Below are 19832 nucleotides of genomic sequence, written 5' to 3' on the forward strand. Positions count from 1 at the left end.
ATTTGTTCACAAAAAATGTAACAAAACAGTCTTCCCACATCTTTTTGGCCCAGGTATATAATCACCATTTGCCCAATGATAGAAAATGGCAAAGCAGCCAAGGACACGGACCTTGTAAACTTCTATTGGGAACACTTTTGAACCTCTTTCAGCTCTTACTTACATGCAACTAACTTAATTTAAAGTCAATCCAGTGTGGTGGAGACCAGGGTTCAAATCCCCACTCTGCCATGAAGCTCACCAGTCACTGCCTCTCAGCCTAACCTACCTCACAGGGGTGTTCTGGATATTAAACGAGAAGGTGGTGAAACCTTGCGATCCTTGGAGAAGTGGTAGGCTAGAAATGCAATAAAAATACATAACATTTAAGGCAATGATAGTAACTAACATTCCTGATCATTTAGTCATGCACAGCTTTCACTTGCACTGTTCAGCCATGCCCCTAGCATTACACTATTGCCAGAAATTGAGATTTTTTTTACAAATGAATTGTTAACACCCACAGCCAAGGAGTAGCATATTGAACTGTACAAGGCTAAGGTTACCCGATAGCTGAGTTATGGAAAGCAAAAAGCTGGCATTCACCAGACTTAACCAATCCTGCTAATTTAACAAAACGTCTCAGAGAAACGCAAAAGCAGATTGCTGTAATTTTGAGTGCCAAGTTACACAGTGTACCAATTAACTCCCTCCAGTTACCAGAATTAGGTAGCTTGGTGTATTTTTACACACAAGCATAGACCTTGGGATCGCAGGCCATTATGACACCACCAGAATGAAATGTAGGAGAGGGAGGTAATATTTTTTCTTACTATGAAAACAGAAATGGCCAAACAAGCAGCTTTCAGTACTTTGATTTCTCCAGCAGCTAGCTCTCACCTACTTCACCCTGTAGTCATAAACATGAATGTACTAACTAACCACATGCACATACTGTCCACAGATTTAATTACATTGTATGGGAACGTGGCTTATTTTCCAAATCCGCTTCTTACATTCAGACCTTTAAAATAATATTTTATTGAAGCACAAGTGTACATATTGCAACATGACAAAACAAAGGTGGGTTAGCACATAACACATACAAATGACTGCAGCCACAAGTATTTCTAGACTAGAATGCAACATAATTACATTATAATCTTTCCAAAAGAATAAATACAATGATGGAAAAAGAATCCCTGGCACATATTTATTGACTTGAGAGATGAAAAGAAACCATGTTTTGAAGGAATCTCTTTAACTGCCCTCTCCTGCTGGTCTATTTTGATACATTAACATTTTCAGTTCTATGGATTCAGTTCTGGATTGAACATCTAGAGAAGCTTTTCCAGTATCTAGCAGCCTTCATTCTAGTCATGTAAACAGAATAGAATGATCTCCTTGTAGAGAAGCTGCTGCTAATCCTCTCAATATAATACAGGAAGAACTACTAACTTTTGAGTCAATCAGGGTTATCTATATGTACAATGTGCAATGTATAATCCCCAAAACCTCTTTGCAGAATGTTTTAACAGCTTTACGTGTCTACATGTTTATCGGAGAATTTCTTTCCTTGCATCACTCTTTATTAATGGATGGAGATGGATGGGGGTAAGACAACAACTCTATTCAGCTCGTTAACAAAGGGCTGTGGAATCACACCTTTAGCCCGGCCCCCTTGTTGTACTTGTTCCTTCTGGCTTCGCACATACTCATAGCAAATGTGGTGGTGCAGGCTGTACTTATGAAGGCTGAAGGCAGGGCCACACAGGTGCTTTGTACTTGAATAACAACTGAACAGGGCTCTATATATGAGCTTCAATAAAGCTGAGCTGGACCTGAGCAGCTGCTTGGTCCATCCAGGAGACCAATGATGTTCTGCCTTTTCAAATCCAATTGCTGTCTGCCATTGGGCTGGTTTGTTTTTTTAAAAAAATACACTATATAAACAAACGTAGATTAAACAATAGACAATATATTTTGCTACCAAAAAAGCAAGAGCCATCCATGCATTTTCCCTCTTGTAACCTAAAAGCCATTCCTGCCAGTGTCATATAGTTCCTGAATTCTTAGCTATGTAGAAAATGAAATAGTGCCAAGCGTCTCAAAAGTCATTGTTTAGCCCCTGGCCTCTCTGATTTGCTTCATTCTTCTTTTTCTTTTCTTTTTTGGCAATGCCTGCTTGCCAAATATAACCATACCATTTATTCAGGTGAAAATCCTCACTGGTTTTCCATGGACATCCAACAGCTTACCTGTCTGCCATCATAAAAAACAAACAAACACAGTAGTTTGCTTTGTTGTTAATTTTTTTTGCTAAGGTTGATCTAGTTGAGGCAACATGTTCCTCAGCCACCCCTGTACTACATATATGTATCTAAGTAAGTAGAGGTGCCTACTTAACACAAACAGGAGTCAATGCAGGAGGCTTTTTAATCTCGCTTCCCCCACCTCCCTCAAATATTATATCATACTAATAAGGCTTGTTGGTGGCATGAGCCATTAAACGAAAGCCAGAGCAAACAGGGTACAGTGAACACTCGGGTTGCAAACGTGATTCGTGCAGGAGGCACATTCGCAACCTGCAGCGCTGCATTTGTGCACACACGGGTCACAATTTGGCATTTCTGCACATGCGCAAAGTGCGATTTAGTGCTTCTGCACATGCGCGAGCACCGAAACCTGGAAGTAACCTGTTCCGGTACTTCCGGGTTCGGCGCGGTGTGCAACCCAAAAACGTGCAACCTAAAGCGCTTGTAACTCGAGGTATGACTGTATTTAAAAGCAAAACAAAACCAAAACACAAGACCAGGCATTTCACAAATAAATAAAACATACCAGGCTCCCACCCCCAGCTACTGCTACAGAAGCTAAAAGTCAATAATCTGATTACAGTTTTATTCTAGCTGTAGCAAGAGCTTGGAAAGATGCATTCGAGCACATGTGCCAAGTTAATGTGACTTTTAAAACAATGCACGCAATTTATCGCATTTGGATTAGTGGCACAAATACATATATATATATATATTGGTCAAGAAACTCTGACTTCACAGCAGCTTCTCAATTTGTTTACACACATCCCTCAGTCCCCACTCTAAATCCCACTTGTGCCATCACTAATGTTTTAAAAGTATTTGTGTTAGAAAAGGGAATCTGATCCCAGGAGGTTAAAATCAGGCTATATATCCTATAACATTTGGAAAACGCAGGTGCTAGAGGAACTTGGTTTTTTCCTTTTCACAGACAGAAAGCAATAACTGCAGAAGAAGGAAAGGGCTCAGACAGGTGTATATTAGGAAAAAGGACCTTTTTTATTGATTTCAGGAAGCAGAAAACTTTCGCAGGGTGATGACGATCAGGGCCACAATCACAGATGTGCCCAGCAGAGCAGCGATCACTATGGCACCAATGGCTCCAGGACCCAGAGACCCTGCAGGTGACAAAAAGGAGGGGAGGGGAAGCAGACAGGTTCAGAAGAACAGAAAAGTGCCTCTGAAAAACATGGGCAGGAAATACACAGTCTTTCCCACCATACACCTTTGCTAACAAGTACAGCATCAGGAAAACAACACTGGATTGTACTGGATCATTCTCTTAAGTAATGCCGTGTATAAAGCCCATGTGCTAGATCCCCTAAGCCAGTGGTTAGCGGGTGGGCCAATCTAGGTCAGAGGATAAGGGGCCATATATGGCTCTTCCCCCTTCTTGACGCATTTGCTGACATCATGCATACTCTCAGTTGCTGGTTGAGGGAGAAAGTCCGAGACTAGAATGCTGCACTGACATTCCTTGGGGAATAGCAGCACAGGGAAGGTAAAGAAATGGCTCTGTTGTGTCATTCTTTACATCTACAGAAGAAACAGATTTGATTTTGGTTGCAAGCAGGAGTGAACAATGATCTCTAATTATACCAGGAGTTTTAAGAATTTAAGGCAGATATGCAGCAGATCACTGGGGTTGTATGTGTTTTGTTCTCTCTATTTATCAAGGATCTTACATGATTTATTCAGAAAAATCCAAAATCCTAAGTCAGGTGGGTGGGTGGGGGGTTATTGCTTTCTTTTGTCAATGTTCTGGCTTTTATCGTGCATTTTTTGGTTTTATCTTGTAATTTTTCTGCTGTGAATCGCCCCGAGATCTTCGGATGAAGGGCAATATACAGATTTAATAAATAATAATAAATAAAAGTAGTGTCAACTTTAGATTGCTTGTTTCCTTATGCTATAGTTAACACGAACCACAGTTTGGCTGGGTTTAGATATAGTGAATAACTGTGGGTCATTTAAAGTGGCTGACCCAGAGGAAGTGAAGGAAGAACACGAGACTGAGATTTTTGCACATGAAGGATAAATTATGATCTGGCATTAAGAGTGAATGCAGCCATTATCTGACACCGGGAGTGCCAACTTGGCACCCCATGTTCTTAGGATGTCTCTTGGGCTTGGCAGTCAGAAGGTCGGCAGTTCGAATCTGCGCAACAGGATGTCAGAAAAGTTCCTTCACTGACTCGGAGTGAGCTCCCGTTGCTCTGTCCCAGCTTCTGACCACCTAGCAGTTCAAAAGAATGCCAGTGCAAGTAGATAAACAGGTATTGCTGCAGCGGGAAGGTAAGCAGTGTTTTCATGCACTCTGGCAATCGTCACAGTCCTCCATGTGCCAGTAGTGGTTCAGTCACGCTGGCCACATGACCAGGCGTTTGTCTGTGGTCATGCCAAGGGAGCTGGCATTTGTCTGTGAACAAACAATGGTCTGGCTTCCTTGGTCTGAAAAGCAAGATGAATGCCACACCCCATAGTCACCTTTGACTGGACACAACTGCCCGGGGTCCTTTACCTTTTTATCTTTGGAGCAGAAAGTGAGCTTCTTAAATTCCAAAGGAATGGTATTGTTTAAGGTGCATCAATAAAATGGAAATCTGTTTCTTTTGTATTTCTGCTTTACAGAGCAATGCAAAACTGCTAGTGGTTGTTGTTTTAGTCATCCACTGCAGTATTTCATGAGACATTTTGCTACTCTTCCAAAATCATGTTAAAATTTGTTGCATTAGAAGGAAATGGTGGTTTTCAGTACAGCCATCCCAACATAGCAAATTTTTGTGACCTCACACAGCGCCCCCCCCCCCCCGCCGAAAGCCGTGTTGTTTAGCACCCCATCTCCAATAACATGTACCGTTCCCATTATCCAGTTGGTGCAGATGGGTTGTGTCCTCTGGTTCATAATCAGAAGTGTAAGGTGGGAATCCTGGAGAGTCGGAGAAGCGGGCTGTGGTGGTGGTCTCTGAGGGCCCTCCACCCGATGGCAGCTCTGGTGGATCATTCCATAGCGTTGGGAGCGGCCCTTGGGGGTATTCTGCTAGAGCAACACACACAAAAGCCCAGTTAATCTTTTCAGACTATCTGGACCACAGCCTCTTAAATTCTGGCACTAGAGATTCAACAGGAACCCTGTTTCAAATTTTCTATTCCATTAGACTTATGCAGGCTTTATCTTTCCATAATAGTCAATTTCTGATTGTAACTATTTAATATGGATTTATGCACAATTAGTGTAAAAAAAAACCAACCCCACCAAAAAACCCTTTGATTTTTTTTTAATGAATAGTGGTATATAATTAGGTTTGTAAAATAAATTAATTAATTAACACTGGGATGCTGAAAGGCTCATTAAGGCTTCCTCCTTCCCTAGGCAATAACAAGTACATCTTAATAAGTGGTAGCAAAAGAATGGGTTGCACTGCCCTCTGCTGGATAAAATCATCAGAGCTGTTCAGTTCTCCCTTGGTTCTGAGCCTGCAACCTCCAGCCACACCTAATGGTGCTTTGAAATATTCATTCTAAACTTTACATCATCTCTGGCCATCTTCTTTCTGTTTGCTCTGTTGACAGTTTGACCAAGATTGGCCCCAGAAGGCTTGCCATTTGGGCACAGTCAGTTACGGCAGTTCATGTGGTTTCATGCTCTACCTTTCAATTACAAAAATACGTATTAGCATGATAATCTTACCCATACATGTTGTGGGGGGAACCTTGTTGTACTTGTGTTTGCTTTTTGCTTAGGTGGAAAAATGGAGAAATAAGCATGGCAAAGCTGAAGAGGGGAGTACACAGTATTCATATACTTTAAAAATTCGAACCATCTTTTTAAGGGATAAAGGGAACCCCAAGTGGTCCATATAATGGTCACTAGAAACCCTTAAGAACCATAAACCTAAAACGTCTTCTACCATGACATATCATGCTTTGCCCACAAACAGTTTTTAAAAGCTAGGAAAAATAAGGCTGCAATAAACAGGAAATAAGGAAATATGATTGGATAGAAAAGGATAGCTTCAGATAGATGTGTTGTGTTGTTTAGGCTCAACTGTTCAATGTCTTGCATGAGTCCTTGGAAATCTAGATGGAACTGGAGGGTTTGAAATACACTTTTGATTAGTGGCAAATGTGTATTTCCACAGGGAGGGAGTATATTTGTCACAACTTTTTTCACTGCAAATGACTTGAGAAACTGGGCCCAGTCTTTCCATGCAAGGCCTATTTGCAATCTAGAGCCTGCTCTGATCACCTTAGCTTCTCAAGTTTAGACGATACAATACAACCAATTCTTCTTTTGATTTTTGCTTTTGGAGGCTTCTGCCTGCTGAAGAATTTACAGATTGAAAAAAGCTTGCAAATATTTTAAACATCTGGTGAGTCTAAGGAGAGGCCAAGCACTGAGCACAGTTGCAGGATTAATGGAGCCTTTGCGTTGTTGGCAATCTTTTCGCTGCCCACAATGTTAGCTTCTCACTCCCCGACAGACTTTCCCTGCCAGGACTTTCACAGGCAGGACACACAGCCCTGGAACTAGGATAGACAGGAACCCAGACCCTCCCCTGACGGTGCCCCTCAGATGCCTTCTCAGGTGAGATTCCAAGAAAACTACATTTTCTTTGATGTTGCCATTCATGTCCTGTTTTTCCCCCCTAAGCGGGCTCTGGAGGAACTCAAAAGGCCCTTTCTGTTTATATGTGGCTGGACCCAGAAGGCAGCGATCAATGCTCATTTTGTCTGAGCAGGACGAGGCAGAGGCCCCAGCAAGAACTGGAGACATTCTGCAGGGCTCTGTCAAAACCACTGGAAATGTCACACCAAACTGAAAATGTGGAGCAAAACATTCAAAGCTATCTAATCGCATAAGATGATCCCCAGGCCTGAGGGGAAATATAGCTGAGGGCCAAAGGTTTCAGTAGCTTGCTTGCCAGTAGACAAAGAATGTACAGAAGTTTTGTTTTTTAAAAATGAGGAAAAAATGCACAACGCTGTATAAGAAAAGTGGGATCAGGGTAAATTTCACTTCAGGCTAGTGGATAAAAAGACTTATCAGTGGTAGGACCAGTGCTATTTTTCTAGAAAAAGAGGTGCCAAAGCTCACCATTAACTTGTCCTTTGTTCTCTTAGAATGGCAATGGCGCCCACCTGAGCTCCGGCTGAAAAAATAGCCCTGGGTAGGACAGTCAGTCTTCACGTGTGGAAAAGCTTCAGTCCACAGCTTTGCTTCTTGAAGACTCTCAAGTAGAGGGCTAACCAGTCAGGGTTGATAGCATAGGCTTGCATGAATTGCTGCCTTAGTGATCCTCATAAAGGGGTCATTTAGTCTGCCAACAGGACAGTCCGATTTGGTGCACCACATAGTCAATAAGTGTGAATTATACCAGTGGCATTTGGATCGTGCTGAAATTCCATCTCTAACCTACCTTGATTAGTAGGGAAAAACCTGCACACCACCGAGTATAAATAAAGCTGTGGTCTGCAACTGGCCAAACTGACAGCTACGAGTTGGCCTGCAAACTAATGCTGGCCCCTTCTAGATTGTGCCTCACACCTTAATGAAGAAACTACTGTGCACAGAGGAGACAAAAATCACAACACATGTTGTCTCGTGGATAAAGTTTCTTCACAGTTCCCCTCACAAACAAGTATTAAGGTTACTGAAGCCATGTGTTGTGCAGCATCTGTAATAACACTAGACTGAGGTGAGGAAACTGTGGTCCAAGGAGCGCATGCAGCTCTCGGTCTCATTTTGTGCGTCCCTCAGCCTAGTTCCAAAGCTCCACCCACTGCACAAGCCCCACCCACTTTGGCTCGGCCCACATCACCTATGACAGTGGTGGCGAACCTTTTAGAGACTGAGTGCCCAAACTGCAAACCAAAACCGACTTATTTATTGCAAAGTGTCCTACGTTTTTGAGGGGAAACACTGCGATTCTCGCCATCTTTAAAGCCCTATATGGCCTAGGACCCTCCTACCTATGGGACCGCCTCTCCTGCTATGTCCCACGGAGGACCTTACAGTCTTCAAACAAAAACATCTTGGAGGTCCTGGGCCACAGAGAGGTTAGGCTGGCCTCAACTAGAGCCAGGGCTTTTTCGGCCGTGGCCCCGATCTGGCAGAACACTTTGTCACAAGAGACTAGGGGCTGTGGGACTTGACATCTTTCTGCAGGGTCTACAAGACAGCTGTTCCACTAGGCCCTTGGCCAGGGCACAGTCTGACTCCCTCCTTCGGTAATCCTCACAGAACTCTAGCCCAATGGTTGCCATTAATTTGACTCTGAATTGATTTTAGAATGAATTGGTTTTAGAATGTATTAATTGATTGTGATTTTATGTAAACTGTGTTATTTTTACTCAGCCACTCTGAGCCTGGCTTCAGCAGGGGAGGGCGGGATATAAATAGGTAAAAGGTAAAGGTACCCCTGCCTGTACGGGCCAGTCTTGACAGACTCTGGGGTTGTGCGCCCATCTCACTCAAGAGGCCGGGGGCCAGTGCTGTCCGGAGACACTTCCGGGTCACGTGGCCAGCGTGACGAAGCTGCATCTGGCGAGCCAGCGCAGCACACAGAAACGCCGTTTACCTTCCCACCAGTAAGTGGTCCCTATTTATCTACTTGCACCCGGAGGTGCTTTCGAACTGCTAGGTTGGCAGGCGCTGGGACCGAGCAGCGGGAGCGCACCCCGCCGCAGGGATTCGAACCGCCAACCTTTCGATCGGCAAGCCCTAGGCGCTGAGGCTTTTACCCACAGCGCCACCCGCGTCCCACGGGATATAAATAAATTATTATTATTATTATTATTATTATTATTATTATTATTAATCTCCCTCCCTCTTCCCACCTCCCACTGGGCGCTCCCTGGCTAGCTGGCTGGCTCACACTTGGGCTGCTGCAAGGAGGATGGAGCAGCCCTGAGGCCAGGTGAGCAGCAGTGGCCAGGAGGAGAGGGAGAGCCCCCACCCCAGCCAGCCAGCCCAACAGCCGTGGCTGCCTGCCTATATGCCTGCTCCCCGCCAGCGATCCCAGCGTGGTCTTCCCCATCTTCCTCCCTCTCTCTGGCAATGTCACCGCGGCAAAGGGGTGAGGCTGGGTTGTGCCAGGCACGCAGGGAGGCGGCGGGCGCAAGTGCCCTCCTAGCCCAGGCAGGTTGGGCCCACAGCAGGCAAAGGGCCTGCGGAGGATTGGAGCAGGGGGGGTTACGGCGGAAAGGGATGGGCGAGGCCTGGCTTGGAGGGGGGAGCTGGGAACTACCACGCAGCACTGAAAAAAGTGCAGAAAAAAAATCACGAGGGTCAAATAATGATAGCTGTTGTGCCCAATCAGAGACAGCCACTGCCGCAGCCAGTTGAAAAACAGACCAATCGTTTGTATCATATGTGATGGGAATGTAGAGAAGTTAAAAAATTTTGGGAGATGATATATAACGAATTGATTTTTTTTTTTTAAATGACATTTGTAAAGAAGCCAGAAGTGTTTTTGTTAGGGATTTTAGGACGAGACCTGCCAAGAAAAACAAAGAATTTATTTATGTATGCAACAACAGCGGCAAGAGTCTTGTTAGCACAAGGATGGAAGAATGAAGAAATCCCAATGAAAGAAAGAACAATGGCAAGAAAAACTGAAGAGTTATGCGGAGTTGGCAAAGTTGACATATAAATTACATGAGAAGGACAATTGTGACTTTAAGGAAGAATGGGAATTTTTGCAAACTATCTAAAAAAACAACAAAATGATTGGACTCCTTGGCAGGTTTTGAATAAACATCCACAAATTTATTAGTAGAATATATGATAGATAAGGCAATGATATGTACAATTTTTAACATGCAGAGAATAATATGTACAAACAAATCATAGAGAGGAGCTGAGGGAAGTCCTTAGGGGGTGGGAGAGGGAGGGAAGGGGGGGGGAGAAATGTAATTGGTTATTGTGACTGATAATTTGTTTGGCTAAAATTGTTTAATAAAAATATATATTTTTTTAAAGAAAGAAAAACAGACCAATTGCCGAACACAATCACCGGCCAGCAGAAAAAATAAAAAAAGTTCCGGGTTTAAGCAGTGGATGCACGCAGTAGCATGGGGAGGACCGGGAGCACAAATGGAAAAAACCAACAAAATAACAGTGCAGATGGGCCGATGGTGTGCGTGCCAGCAGTGAGGGCTAAGCGTGCCCACTCTGGCACACATGTCATAGGTTCGCCACCACTGACCTATGACTTCAAGCACTTTGGCACTGCCAAGCGGTCTAAATCTGATTACCTCAAGGATGCAGCCCTCGGGGGAGGGGAGGTTCCCTTCCCTGTGCCTTAGGCAACAATCCTCCAGCTAGATAACAAAATTAAATCCTACCACAAATGATGTAAAATGCCTGTTAACTTGGTTCTTAAAGTGAGCAATATACAGTACTCACATTTGGAAAGGTGCCATTTTTGACAACCTTGTGAAGGATCGCTTTACCTCACATGTGTCCGATTGACTGCTTTGATCTGTGGAACTGCCTCTTTTGCCAGTGCCACATAATGTTTGTTCTGCACTTGCAAGGAATTAGGCCTTCAGTGTGGCAGCCCCTGCACTCTGAAACTCATGATCTGTTAATATTAGGCAGGTGTCTTCACTGTAACGCTTTCAGCGCCTGCTAAAAACCTACCCAGGTGTGTATTGTTTACATGGCATTTTATCTTATTATGCTTTTTTTAAAAATGCTGATTTTATGTTTTGAAAATTCTTAGATAAATTTGTTTTAAACATCTGATTTTATCAGTATTTTTAATGTGTATTTTATATTGTTTTATGTAAGCTGCTTAAAGGTTTTGATGATTAAATCCTGTTAACACCTATGTTTTTCAAATTCTGCCATAGGTTGGGGATGAGTTCTCATTGCCAAGGAAAGACATCCAAGATAGGTTTTCCTTAAGTAGGGTATTTGCTTGAAATATTTTCTCTGCTTTATTAGAAAACTTTTGTGAAAAAACATCTGACATAGCTTCTCTCTATGTTGTATATGATCTCTCTATGCTGTATAGAACATAACATTCACTTTAAGGATGTTCCTAGCAATATGTTTCCTTCAATCCCAGTCATATGACATGATTTGCCTTAGAATATTTACTTGCCCTGTGACTAATATATTGGCATAATTTTTGGTCATGAAGATTCATATTCTTTAATACACAGTATCAACGGTCTACTTAAGCAATCAAACAGCTTTTTCTTCAAGGCTCCTGCTATCAGTTTCATTCAAGATAAACTTTAACTCACTCAGAAACAACAGGTTGGAGCTGAAGCCTCAAGTGCCTTGGCTAAAAAATCTTCACCCAAAGCAAGCAACAGCTGGTTTCAGGCAAACCGGTAGCATAAAGATGCTTGCCAGGCCACTGCTGCAGTTACCCTGAGGTACCTCAGCCTAAATTTCCCACCTTTCCTTCCAAAGGAGCCCATGGAGGCAAAAAAGAACTGATAAAACCATTGCAATGCAGATGTAGACTGTGCTGTTGAAGAGACAGTACCTGTCTAATATTTAAGGAGAAGGAATTCCAAAAGGTAGGTGCCACAACACTTAAGGCCTGATTCTTTACATTGTGTGGGGCAGATCTCCTGCTAAGATGGTATCTGCACGAGGCCCTCAGTTGCAGAATTCAGTGTTTGACTGGGTATGTAAGAAGTAAAATGATCTTTCATCAACCCTAGTCCCAAGCTTCATACAACAAAACCAGAACCTTGAATTTAGCCTGGTTGGCAGCCAAAGGCCAATGAAGAACCTGGTAAAGGTAAAGGTACCCCTGCCCGTACAGGCCAGTCTTGACAGACTCTAGGGTTGTGCGCTCATCTCACTCTAGAGGCCGGGAGCCAGCGCTGTCCGCAGACACTTCCGGGTCACGTGGCCAGCGTGACAAAGCTGCTCTGGCGAGCCAGCACCAGCGCAGCACACGGAAACGCCGTTTACCTTCCTGCTATAAAGCGGTACCTATTTATCTACTTGCACTTAAGGGTGCTTTCAAACTGCTAAGTGGGCAGGAGCAGGGACCGAACGACGGGAGCTCACCCTGCCGCGGGGATTTGAACCGCCGACCATGCGATCGGCAAGTCCTAGGCGCTGAGGTTTTACCCACAGCGCCGCCTGCGTCCCATGAAGAACCTGAGCTAAAACCTATTACTGATAAAATGTCCTTCCCTTGAGAATAAACAGCCATAGTCTGAGGCTGTGGGCTTGAGACAGTCATAATCCTCTCCAGAATTGTCAGAGTGTTTCATTAAATAAAAATTATACCCATTTGCACAGGAAGTAACAATCTGACTCCTCCCTTTGAGTGATCTGCCCAGTTTGCTAAAGTACTGATATCCTGCTTGCATCCCTCCACTACATGCTCTAATGACCTAAGGAGGGGAAAGCAGCTGGAATTATAGCAATAGTTTTGCTCAAATTTGTAATGGTTGTACATTGATTTTCCTGACTTGAAAACAAATTGGTCAGCAAATTGATTGTTAGGAGACATCTACACCTCTCAGAGCTACAATTCCCAGAGTTCCCTGGGAAGAGGGGTTATTGTTAAATCACTCTGCAAATTGTAATTCTGTGAAGGAAAGAGGGGCCTCCTAACAACATTCAGCACCTTTTAAAAGCTACAGCTCCCAGAATCCTTTGGGGGGGGGGGGAAAGCCATGACTGTTTAAAGTGGTATCATAGTGTTTTAAATGTATGCTGTGAATGTGGCCTTTAATTTGTAGACTTTCAAGTGTAACAATGCTTAAATCACAGTGCTGTGAAAAGTTTTGACTTGTGATTTCTCCTATAGATCAAGCAGCTGCTGTTCAAAGTCCAAGGCCAGGCCTGTTTCCCATCTTCATCAGTTGACAACCTTTTCCAATTTGAATGCTGTGAATATAATTTTCCTTCAGCCAAAGTGCTACTAACAAGAGACAACTGCAACAAGGGACGGTCTACTTGGAGTTTAGGCAGCATGTTAACATCAGCTCTCTGATCTTAAACAACTAATCTCTTCTCTCCACCACCCCCTCGCCTCACCCTGCGCCATGTGAAGTGTTGTGATTGGCATTTATAAGCACAGGATAGGAACATTGACTTTGTGCCTAAAGTCTGAAAAAATACATTTTTGTTAAAAATGGTCAAAGCCCACCAAAAGATGACATTTCCAACTCAAATTGCACCCAGGAAGAAATTATTTCCCACATAATTTAAAAGTAACAGAGTGGTTGGGATAAGCAAGAACCCACACTCTCTCAAAGACTTCCTGGTCAACAGGGATTGGTGTTTAATTAGAGTTGTTATAATCTCCCTTTAATTTGAAACTTGTCACAGGCCTCGAACACTGATCTAAGTTAATGTAGCTTGTCAAAGAAACTTAAACTGGGATGACAATTTATTAATGCTGGCAAAGAGATTGTGCTTGGAACAAAGTGCTAAAAGGTCCAGGTTATGTAATATATGCTCTGCTGAGAAAACACCACAGTAGTCCCCATAGTATCAGTTTCAAACCAACCATGGTACAAGTAGACTCTGAAAATGAGGATGCTTCTGAATAAACTGACATATTTTAGTCAAAAATGGGGGCGCTGCAACATGCCAATGAATCATTTATTCCATCTTGACACATGAACAAAGGCGAAAATAAAATGTCTGAGAACACATGCCTAGAGAAGCACTGTGGCTCAGAGATAGTTTATTTTCACCTCACTTCTTTCTCTGGATTAGTTATAGGCTACTTTTTAAAAAATGAGGATCACTTTGCAGCAGCTTCTCTGGAGAAATCAACTCCTCTTCCAAAGCACATCCTATCTCCATAGCCACTAGTCCATCATCCATTTGTACTGGGATGAGTGAAAAAGGCAGCATGATTATTTTAACTGGGGCATTAGCAGACGCTATGACAGTGCAGAGTTGTCTCAGGCCATCTTGTCCCTGCTCTTACAAACATTAACGTCCTGGAAAGCTTGAAACTGATCTCCACTGCTGTCTTGCAAGTGGCCTGATTTAAACATGACCCATACACAGATTTCAAATCATCAGTGTTAGCCTTGGAGCGTCTCCACCCCCATCGTTCTGCCCGGACACTGAGGTCCAGAGCCGAGGGCCTTCTGGCAGTTCCCTCACTGTGAGAAGCCAAGTTACAGGGAACCAGGCAGAGGGCCTTCTCGGTAGTGGCACCCGCCCTGTGGAACTCCCACCAGATGTCAACTACCAGACTTTTAGAAGACGTCTGAAGGCAGCCCTGTTTAGGGTACCGTATTTTAATATCTTGTTGGAAGCCGCCCAGAGTGGCTGGGGAAGCCCAGCCAGATGGGTGGGGTATAAATAAAAAATTATTATTATTATTATTATTATTATTATTATTATTATTATTATTATTATTTTTTATTATTATTATTATTATTATTATTATTATTATTATTATTATCATTATTATTATTGGTTCAAATCAAGAGACAGAAGCCTCCATCTGCAGCCGAAAAACTGGTTGATTCTATGCCGTGCATATATGAAGAAACATCTGCATGGTCTCCTAATTCTATCACTTTCATGTAGGTTTGCAGGAAAATTGAGGGGTTTTGACTGTTCTTTCCACATGGATAGTTGTGAGGGGAAGGTGGTCAGGGACTAATCCCTTGGGTTGGTTCTCAGCTACTAAAGATTTAAAACATCAGTAGTACTTGGGGGCTGAGATCAGTATCTCCCTGCTCACTTTGGAGGTTTCTGTTGTGGAAAGCCAGAGGCGCCGGCACAGAAAAGCAGGGACCCAGAAGTGCTCTCAGAGACCAAGAGTGGGCTGTACGGACTCAGGTAGCCCCAGTGGGCATGTGGCCAGTGTGTGGATGAAAGAAGCCCTTCTTCAGAGGCACAAAGGGAAGTCTGTGATGGTACAAGCTCAAGCATGGGTCTACACAAAGCACCATGGTTGCTCTGGATGTTAAATAAACTTGTTTACAAAAAAAAAAGGCCGGGGCTATGTATATAGCTAAGCACACAAGGGGACTGGCTGTACCCCTTTCATCATTTTGTTGGGACACATGACAAGGAGTTTTCTTCCTGACTCGTACGTTGAAAGGCAAATTTAAAAACAACCTCCAAAAGGCACAATGGGAATAAAAATGAATCCTCTTTCATAGGGTGTGATATCCAACACATATGTCACTTTTAGAAAAGTTACCACCATATTATAGTATGTTCATTCACTGCCATTTTCATAAACTGAACTGGGCCAGGCTCCTCCTCCTTCAGAGGCCATCGGAACCAACCGCCTTGTGAAAGAGAGAACGTTGGGTTGGAAAGCTGTTTTCTGCAACAAAGACCTGTTGCAGAACTGTGAGCTGCCAACAGCAGCAAGCCCGTATGTTCTTGCCTTGTAACCAAGATCTAGTGCCCAAGTTTGCTTCTCCCTCCCCAATCCTTTTTCCTTTTGTGTCATGTATTTTTAAATTGCAAGCCTTGGGGCAGAGACTGGCTCTTTTTTCTACCCTAAAAAGAATGAGGTAAAAATGCTTTACAATTATAAGTAATAAATACTATATGTTGACCTTCTAAGTCACCTTGAAAGTTGTTTAGCTTTTTAAGGACAAGATAAAAATGATTAACGTAAATTATCAAAGTAAATAAATAATGGAATTTTTAAATGCCATTTATGTTCTAAGGCAGTTCTAAGGTGATAGGGAAATCTAAACAGTCCAATGCATTAACTGCCCTGAGATCTTTTGATGAAAGGTGGGTTGTTTGTTTGTTTGGCAAACTTATAAGGCAGAACTTTCATCCTGGATAAAAGAAAAAAGGGGCAAGTTCCTAAATGCCTGCTCATTACATCACAAATGCAATATTCAAATGATGAATGACTGAGCAATCACAGATAAAATACAACAGAGAAATTCATTATCTCCTCCAGCACAAAGCACTTCCAACGGTCAGCTCATACATACAGCTGTGAGTCAGGTGTTGAAAAATGCGGGGATAAGACATCAAGGGATGTACCAACAATATGAAGAGAGAAAGAGAGAGCGCACAAAGATGATTGTGTAAAGAAAAGTTATGAGATTGCCTGTGTTGAAAGGCTCATTGCTGGATACAGAGCTAAACCAAGAAATAAATTGCACTTTAAAGCGAAATGAAAATGCTAAAATCAATAGCAAGTCCCTTGGTCAATACTCCCAAATATTATCAGTACTGTGGAGACAAAGAAATGCAATGTGGCATCAAACAATGTTGTTGCAACCATTCTGCCAAGTTCCAATAAGGAAAACCAATGCAAATAAAATACTGCAACACACTGTAGAGAAAATGATTAACAGATTTATCACGTATGGGATTCTTCTACCATATATGAAAGCCAGGACGCACATTTTATGGTAAAAATATAATACCCTTTTTGGTCTCGTAAGCAGATGACTTCTGCTGCTGCTTCTGGAAGCGAAGAGTCCTCACACATTAAAACAATACATTTTATTGTATGAAGGGGTACAGATGATGTTCCTAAAGAGGCAATGTTGTTTGTGCCAAGTCAAAGATGGGGATATCATCTCATCTTCCCTGCTGTTAATTAGCAAAATATATGTTGACTCCTTTGATGCAACCTACCAAAGACAAAGCATTGTCACAAATGCTCATGGTCAGGAATTAAGCAGCTTCGAAGCTCCAGTACTGTCAATCCAAATGCAACGAAGATAGGGTGAACATATTGATAATGGCTTTTCATTATGGCTTTGGAAACTCCATTACCATTTATATCTGCAAGTGAAACACCACAAGCTTCTAACAAGCCCTGTGTAGCTTTTGTATGGCTTGTGTGTTCCATGTCTGTCTAAAATGTACTGCGAAGGTCAAGTACATTCAAAGTTTGTAATGAGCAAGCTGATGGTGGAATCCTAGGCATACATGTCTACTCAGAAGTAAGTCCTATTCAATGGAACTTCCTTCCAGGTAAGGGATATAGGATTGTAGCCCATGAGCCTTGAAACATTAGAAATCCAGTTAAAGGATCTCAGGTACATTATTTTCCCACATACGGCTCTGTTCTGCCCCAGGGGTAGGACCACAGCTCCCATCACCCGCAGCCAGCAAGGACAATGGTCAGATAAGACAGGAATTGTAATAAAAACCATCTTTAGGGCCACAAGTTAGCCACGGCTGTTTTATTCAGTTGTCACACGAACAGACTGCCCAGTCCAAGAGTGTTTTTTAAAAGGGATTGGGGAATTGCAGTTAGGTTACTTTTAAGCTTACACTTTTAAAATCGTATTTTGCATAAATGTTTTTCTGACACTGAATTCCATTGGTGTTCTCAGCATTGAACAAATAGGCACACGTGGATCTTTCCAAAGGGAACACACTGATTAGGACTTGTGTACACACTCTCTCTGTGTGTGTGTTTAATAATTAGAATTTTGTACTGATGACTCAAATTCAGCACTAAGAAAAATGATGCCCTACAGTTTATGTATGATGCAAGTGGTGTGTGATGCATCTTGTATATATGCATTTTGTAATGTTTGCCTGCTTCACATAATTTCTTCTATGAAGCAAGGATAGGGATATACACTTGGAAAAGACACTAAAACCTGTCTTCTGGGCCACTAAATCTCTTATTCTGCCACTTGTCTACAGATTTCACCACTGCAGTATTCTTATACATTTATCTTCACAGACGGGACTAAAACTTTTTAAAAAATCATAATTCTCATGGTGCTGAATTATATATACAATACCAAATTCCACATTTGTATGGTGCCAGCACAAGAGACACAGTCCTAAAAATGATAATTTAAGCCTAAGTTTGCTGCTGACAACTCTTCAAGGTTTTAGGGCACCAATGTTTTTCCAGGTGCACACAAACTCACTGAAACCTGCTCCATAAAATGCTACCCATAGCTTCTCTGTTTTGCCTAGATTTTAGATACTTCTCTTACTCAGCACTAGCAATCAATACTCTGATTGAATTCCACTTTGACTGGAGAAGGAACACAAGATGCTTGGGAGATTTGAGGGAACAAGTAAAGAGGTCAGGGCTGCAATGGAAGTTTGGAAAGAAATCCAACTTACCTGTTTCCACAAAAGGGACCAGAACTCCAGACAGTGTCAGCAGGATGAGACGAAGGACCTTGGTGTGGGGCATTGCCTCCTTCGGGAAGTGATATGCCTTTGGGAATGCTCAGACTCTCTGAAGCCTTTAATGAGGAAGCAACCTTTCCTGGAGCTAATGAAAACCTTGTCCAATTAGCTCTCAAGCCTTTTCACATGTGTATACGACACAGAGAGAATTGCAAATACTCTGCAGAGGCTCAGCTCATTCACACACACAGATTCAGACAGACCTACCTCTTCATGCCAGAAGGCAGCTCCACCCATGTTGTCTTCCACCCCCACCCCACCCCAAATTCTACCGTTGGTCCTTGGAAACCAACCCTCCCCACCAGAGCAAAGCCCACACCCTCTGGCAGTTAGCTGCGAAACCCAAAAGGCGCCAAGGACTGCACCGGGTTTCTAACAACTGGCGTACACATCTAACATCACCATATGTTAAGGACAGTGGTGAATAACAGCATTCATTAAAAATTCTAAACCCGAAGTAGACACATATTTGGATAAGCTGTAGCATACATCCTGCAAGTATTCAGTCCAACATTTAACTGGGGAATAATGATGACCACAAAACCTTCTGGGTTATCGGAAGTGTCCAACTGAACACTAACACACACTCAAGGCAAACTGAGGTGAAAACTACTGATATTTGCTGCATTTTATGAAATCCCAATTGATTTAACTCTCCTCTGATGCAGGTTTCTGTAAAGGTTTCTTCTTCGTTCAAACAACTGAACAGTTTCTTCAGCCAGAGACATGGAAAGATTTGAACAAAGACTTGGACATTTCAGAGATCACCCACCGTTGCTTTGAGATACTGATAGGCTAATGATAGCACACATTCACTTTGAAGTGAAGCACCACTGATTAAGTATTTCTTATTGAATGAACACTTAAAATATAGAGACCGGGGGGTGGGGGTGGGCATTTCCAGAGACAAACCACTTCAGGTTTGAATAGCTACAGTGCCCAGTTTACATGTGATCTCAAAGCATCCAATAGTAGTTGGGCACTTTGAAATCCTTAGCAGCAACGAACAAGTTTGTCCTAAAGTTTACATTCAAACTGCAACATAAACATCTTTGCTCAGAGCATTTTACTGGAAAAACAAGCCAACGATTCAAATGGTTTTCTTTCCCGGGGCAACTGTAGTCCCTTTTCATTTTTGAAAAAAGGGGATGGGGAAAGAGAGAGAAATCAAGAACCAATCTGCAACCACATTATAACTTTATCTGCTATAGTTGTGAAAACAATTGGTTCTAAACTGTTGTTTAGAGGTATCTTTGTAGATGGGAAACCACATCTGGCAGCTTTTAGAAAAGTCAGTATTTACTTCATTATTTATATTTACTACAAACTCATTGATATATAGAGTTCCAGCTTGTTCTTTAAAAGGCTGCCAGCCCCTTTTGAAGCAACAGTGCTATTATATTAAACCCAAATTGTGTAGTTTGTTTCAT

General features: G+C 42.5%; 1 protein-coding gene and 1 long non-coding RNA gene across 7 annotated transcripts; one reads left to right on the top strand and one right to left on the bottom strand.

The window, feature by feature from the left end:
- Window positions 1–1000: 1000 nt before the first annotated feature.
- Window positions 1001–18633, bottom strand: SNORC (secondary ossification center associated regulator of chondrocyte maturation). Of its 5 annotated transcripts, XM_079976949.1 has the most exons (4): window positions 18334–18633; window positions 5152–5334; window positions 3289–3412; window positions 1001–2241 (listed from the first exon to the last, which is right to left on the bottom strand). In XM_079976949.1, exons 1-3 carry the CDS (start codon window positions 18404–18406, stop codon window positions 3303–3305), a joined length of 366 nt encoding a protein of 121 aa, XP_079833075.1. In that variant the 5' UTR covers window positions 18407–18633; the 3' UTR covers window positions 1001–2241; window positions 3289–3302. The 5 variants fall into 5 exon arrangements, with proteins under 5 accessions (XP_079833075.1, XP_079833074.1, XP_079833076.1 ...); XM_079976948.1 differs by lacking the exon at window positions 1001–2241 and having other exon boundaries at window positions 3271–3412; window positions 18334–18630; XM_079976950.1 differs by lacking the exon at window positions 1001–2241 and having other exon boundaries at window positions 3271–3412; window positions 5152–5331; window positions 18334–18628.
- LOC307216542 lies at window positions 10990–13941 on the top strand. 2 transcript variants are annotated; one of them, XR_013839131.1, is made up of 3 exons: window positions 10990–11208; window positions 11725–11834; window positions 13088–13941. It is a non-coding gene; the product is annotated as an uncharacterized lncRNA (long non-coding RNA). The 2 variants fall into 2 exon arrangements; XR_013839132.1 differs by lacking the exon at window positions 10990–11208 and having other exon boundaries at window positions 11695–11834.
- Window positions 18634–19832: the final 1199 nt, after the last annotated feature.

Source organism: Podarcis cretensis, assembly GCF_951804945.1.
Source record: "Podarcis cretensis genome assembly, chromosome: 5".
In the NCBI taxonomy this organism is placed as follows: Eukaryota; Metazoa; Chordata; class Lepidosauria; order Squamata; family Lacertidae; genus Podarcis; species Podarcis cretensis.

Bases quoted from the DNA above. Each gene is read 5' to 3' on its own strand.
- SNORC (XM_079976949.1), bottom strand. From the start codon at position 18,406: ATGCCCCACACCAAGGTCCTTCGTCTCATCCTGCTGACACTGTCTGGA. The intron at 5,335-18,333 runs GTAAGTTGGATT...GTGTTGCTCTAG, and splicing joins GGTCCCTTTTGTGGAAACAG to CAGAATACCCCCAAGGGCCG. The intron at 3,413-5,151 runs GTACATGTTATT...TGTCACCTGCAG, and splicing joins CCAACTGGATAATGGGAACG to GGTCTCTGGGTCCTGGAGCC.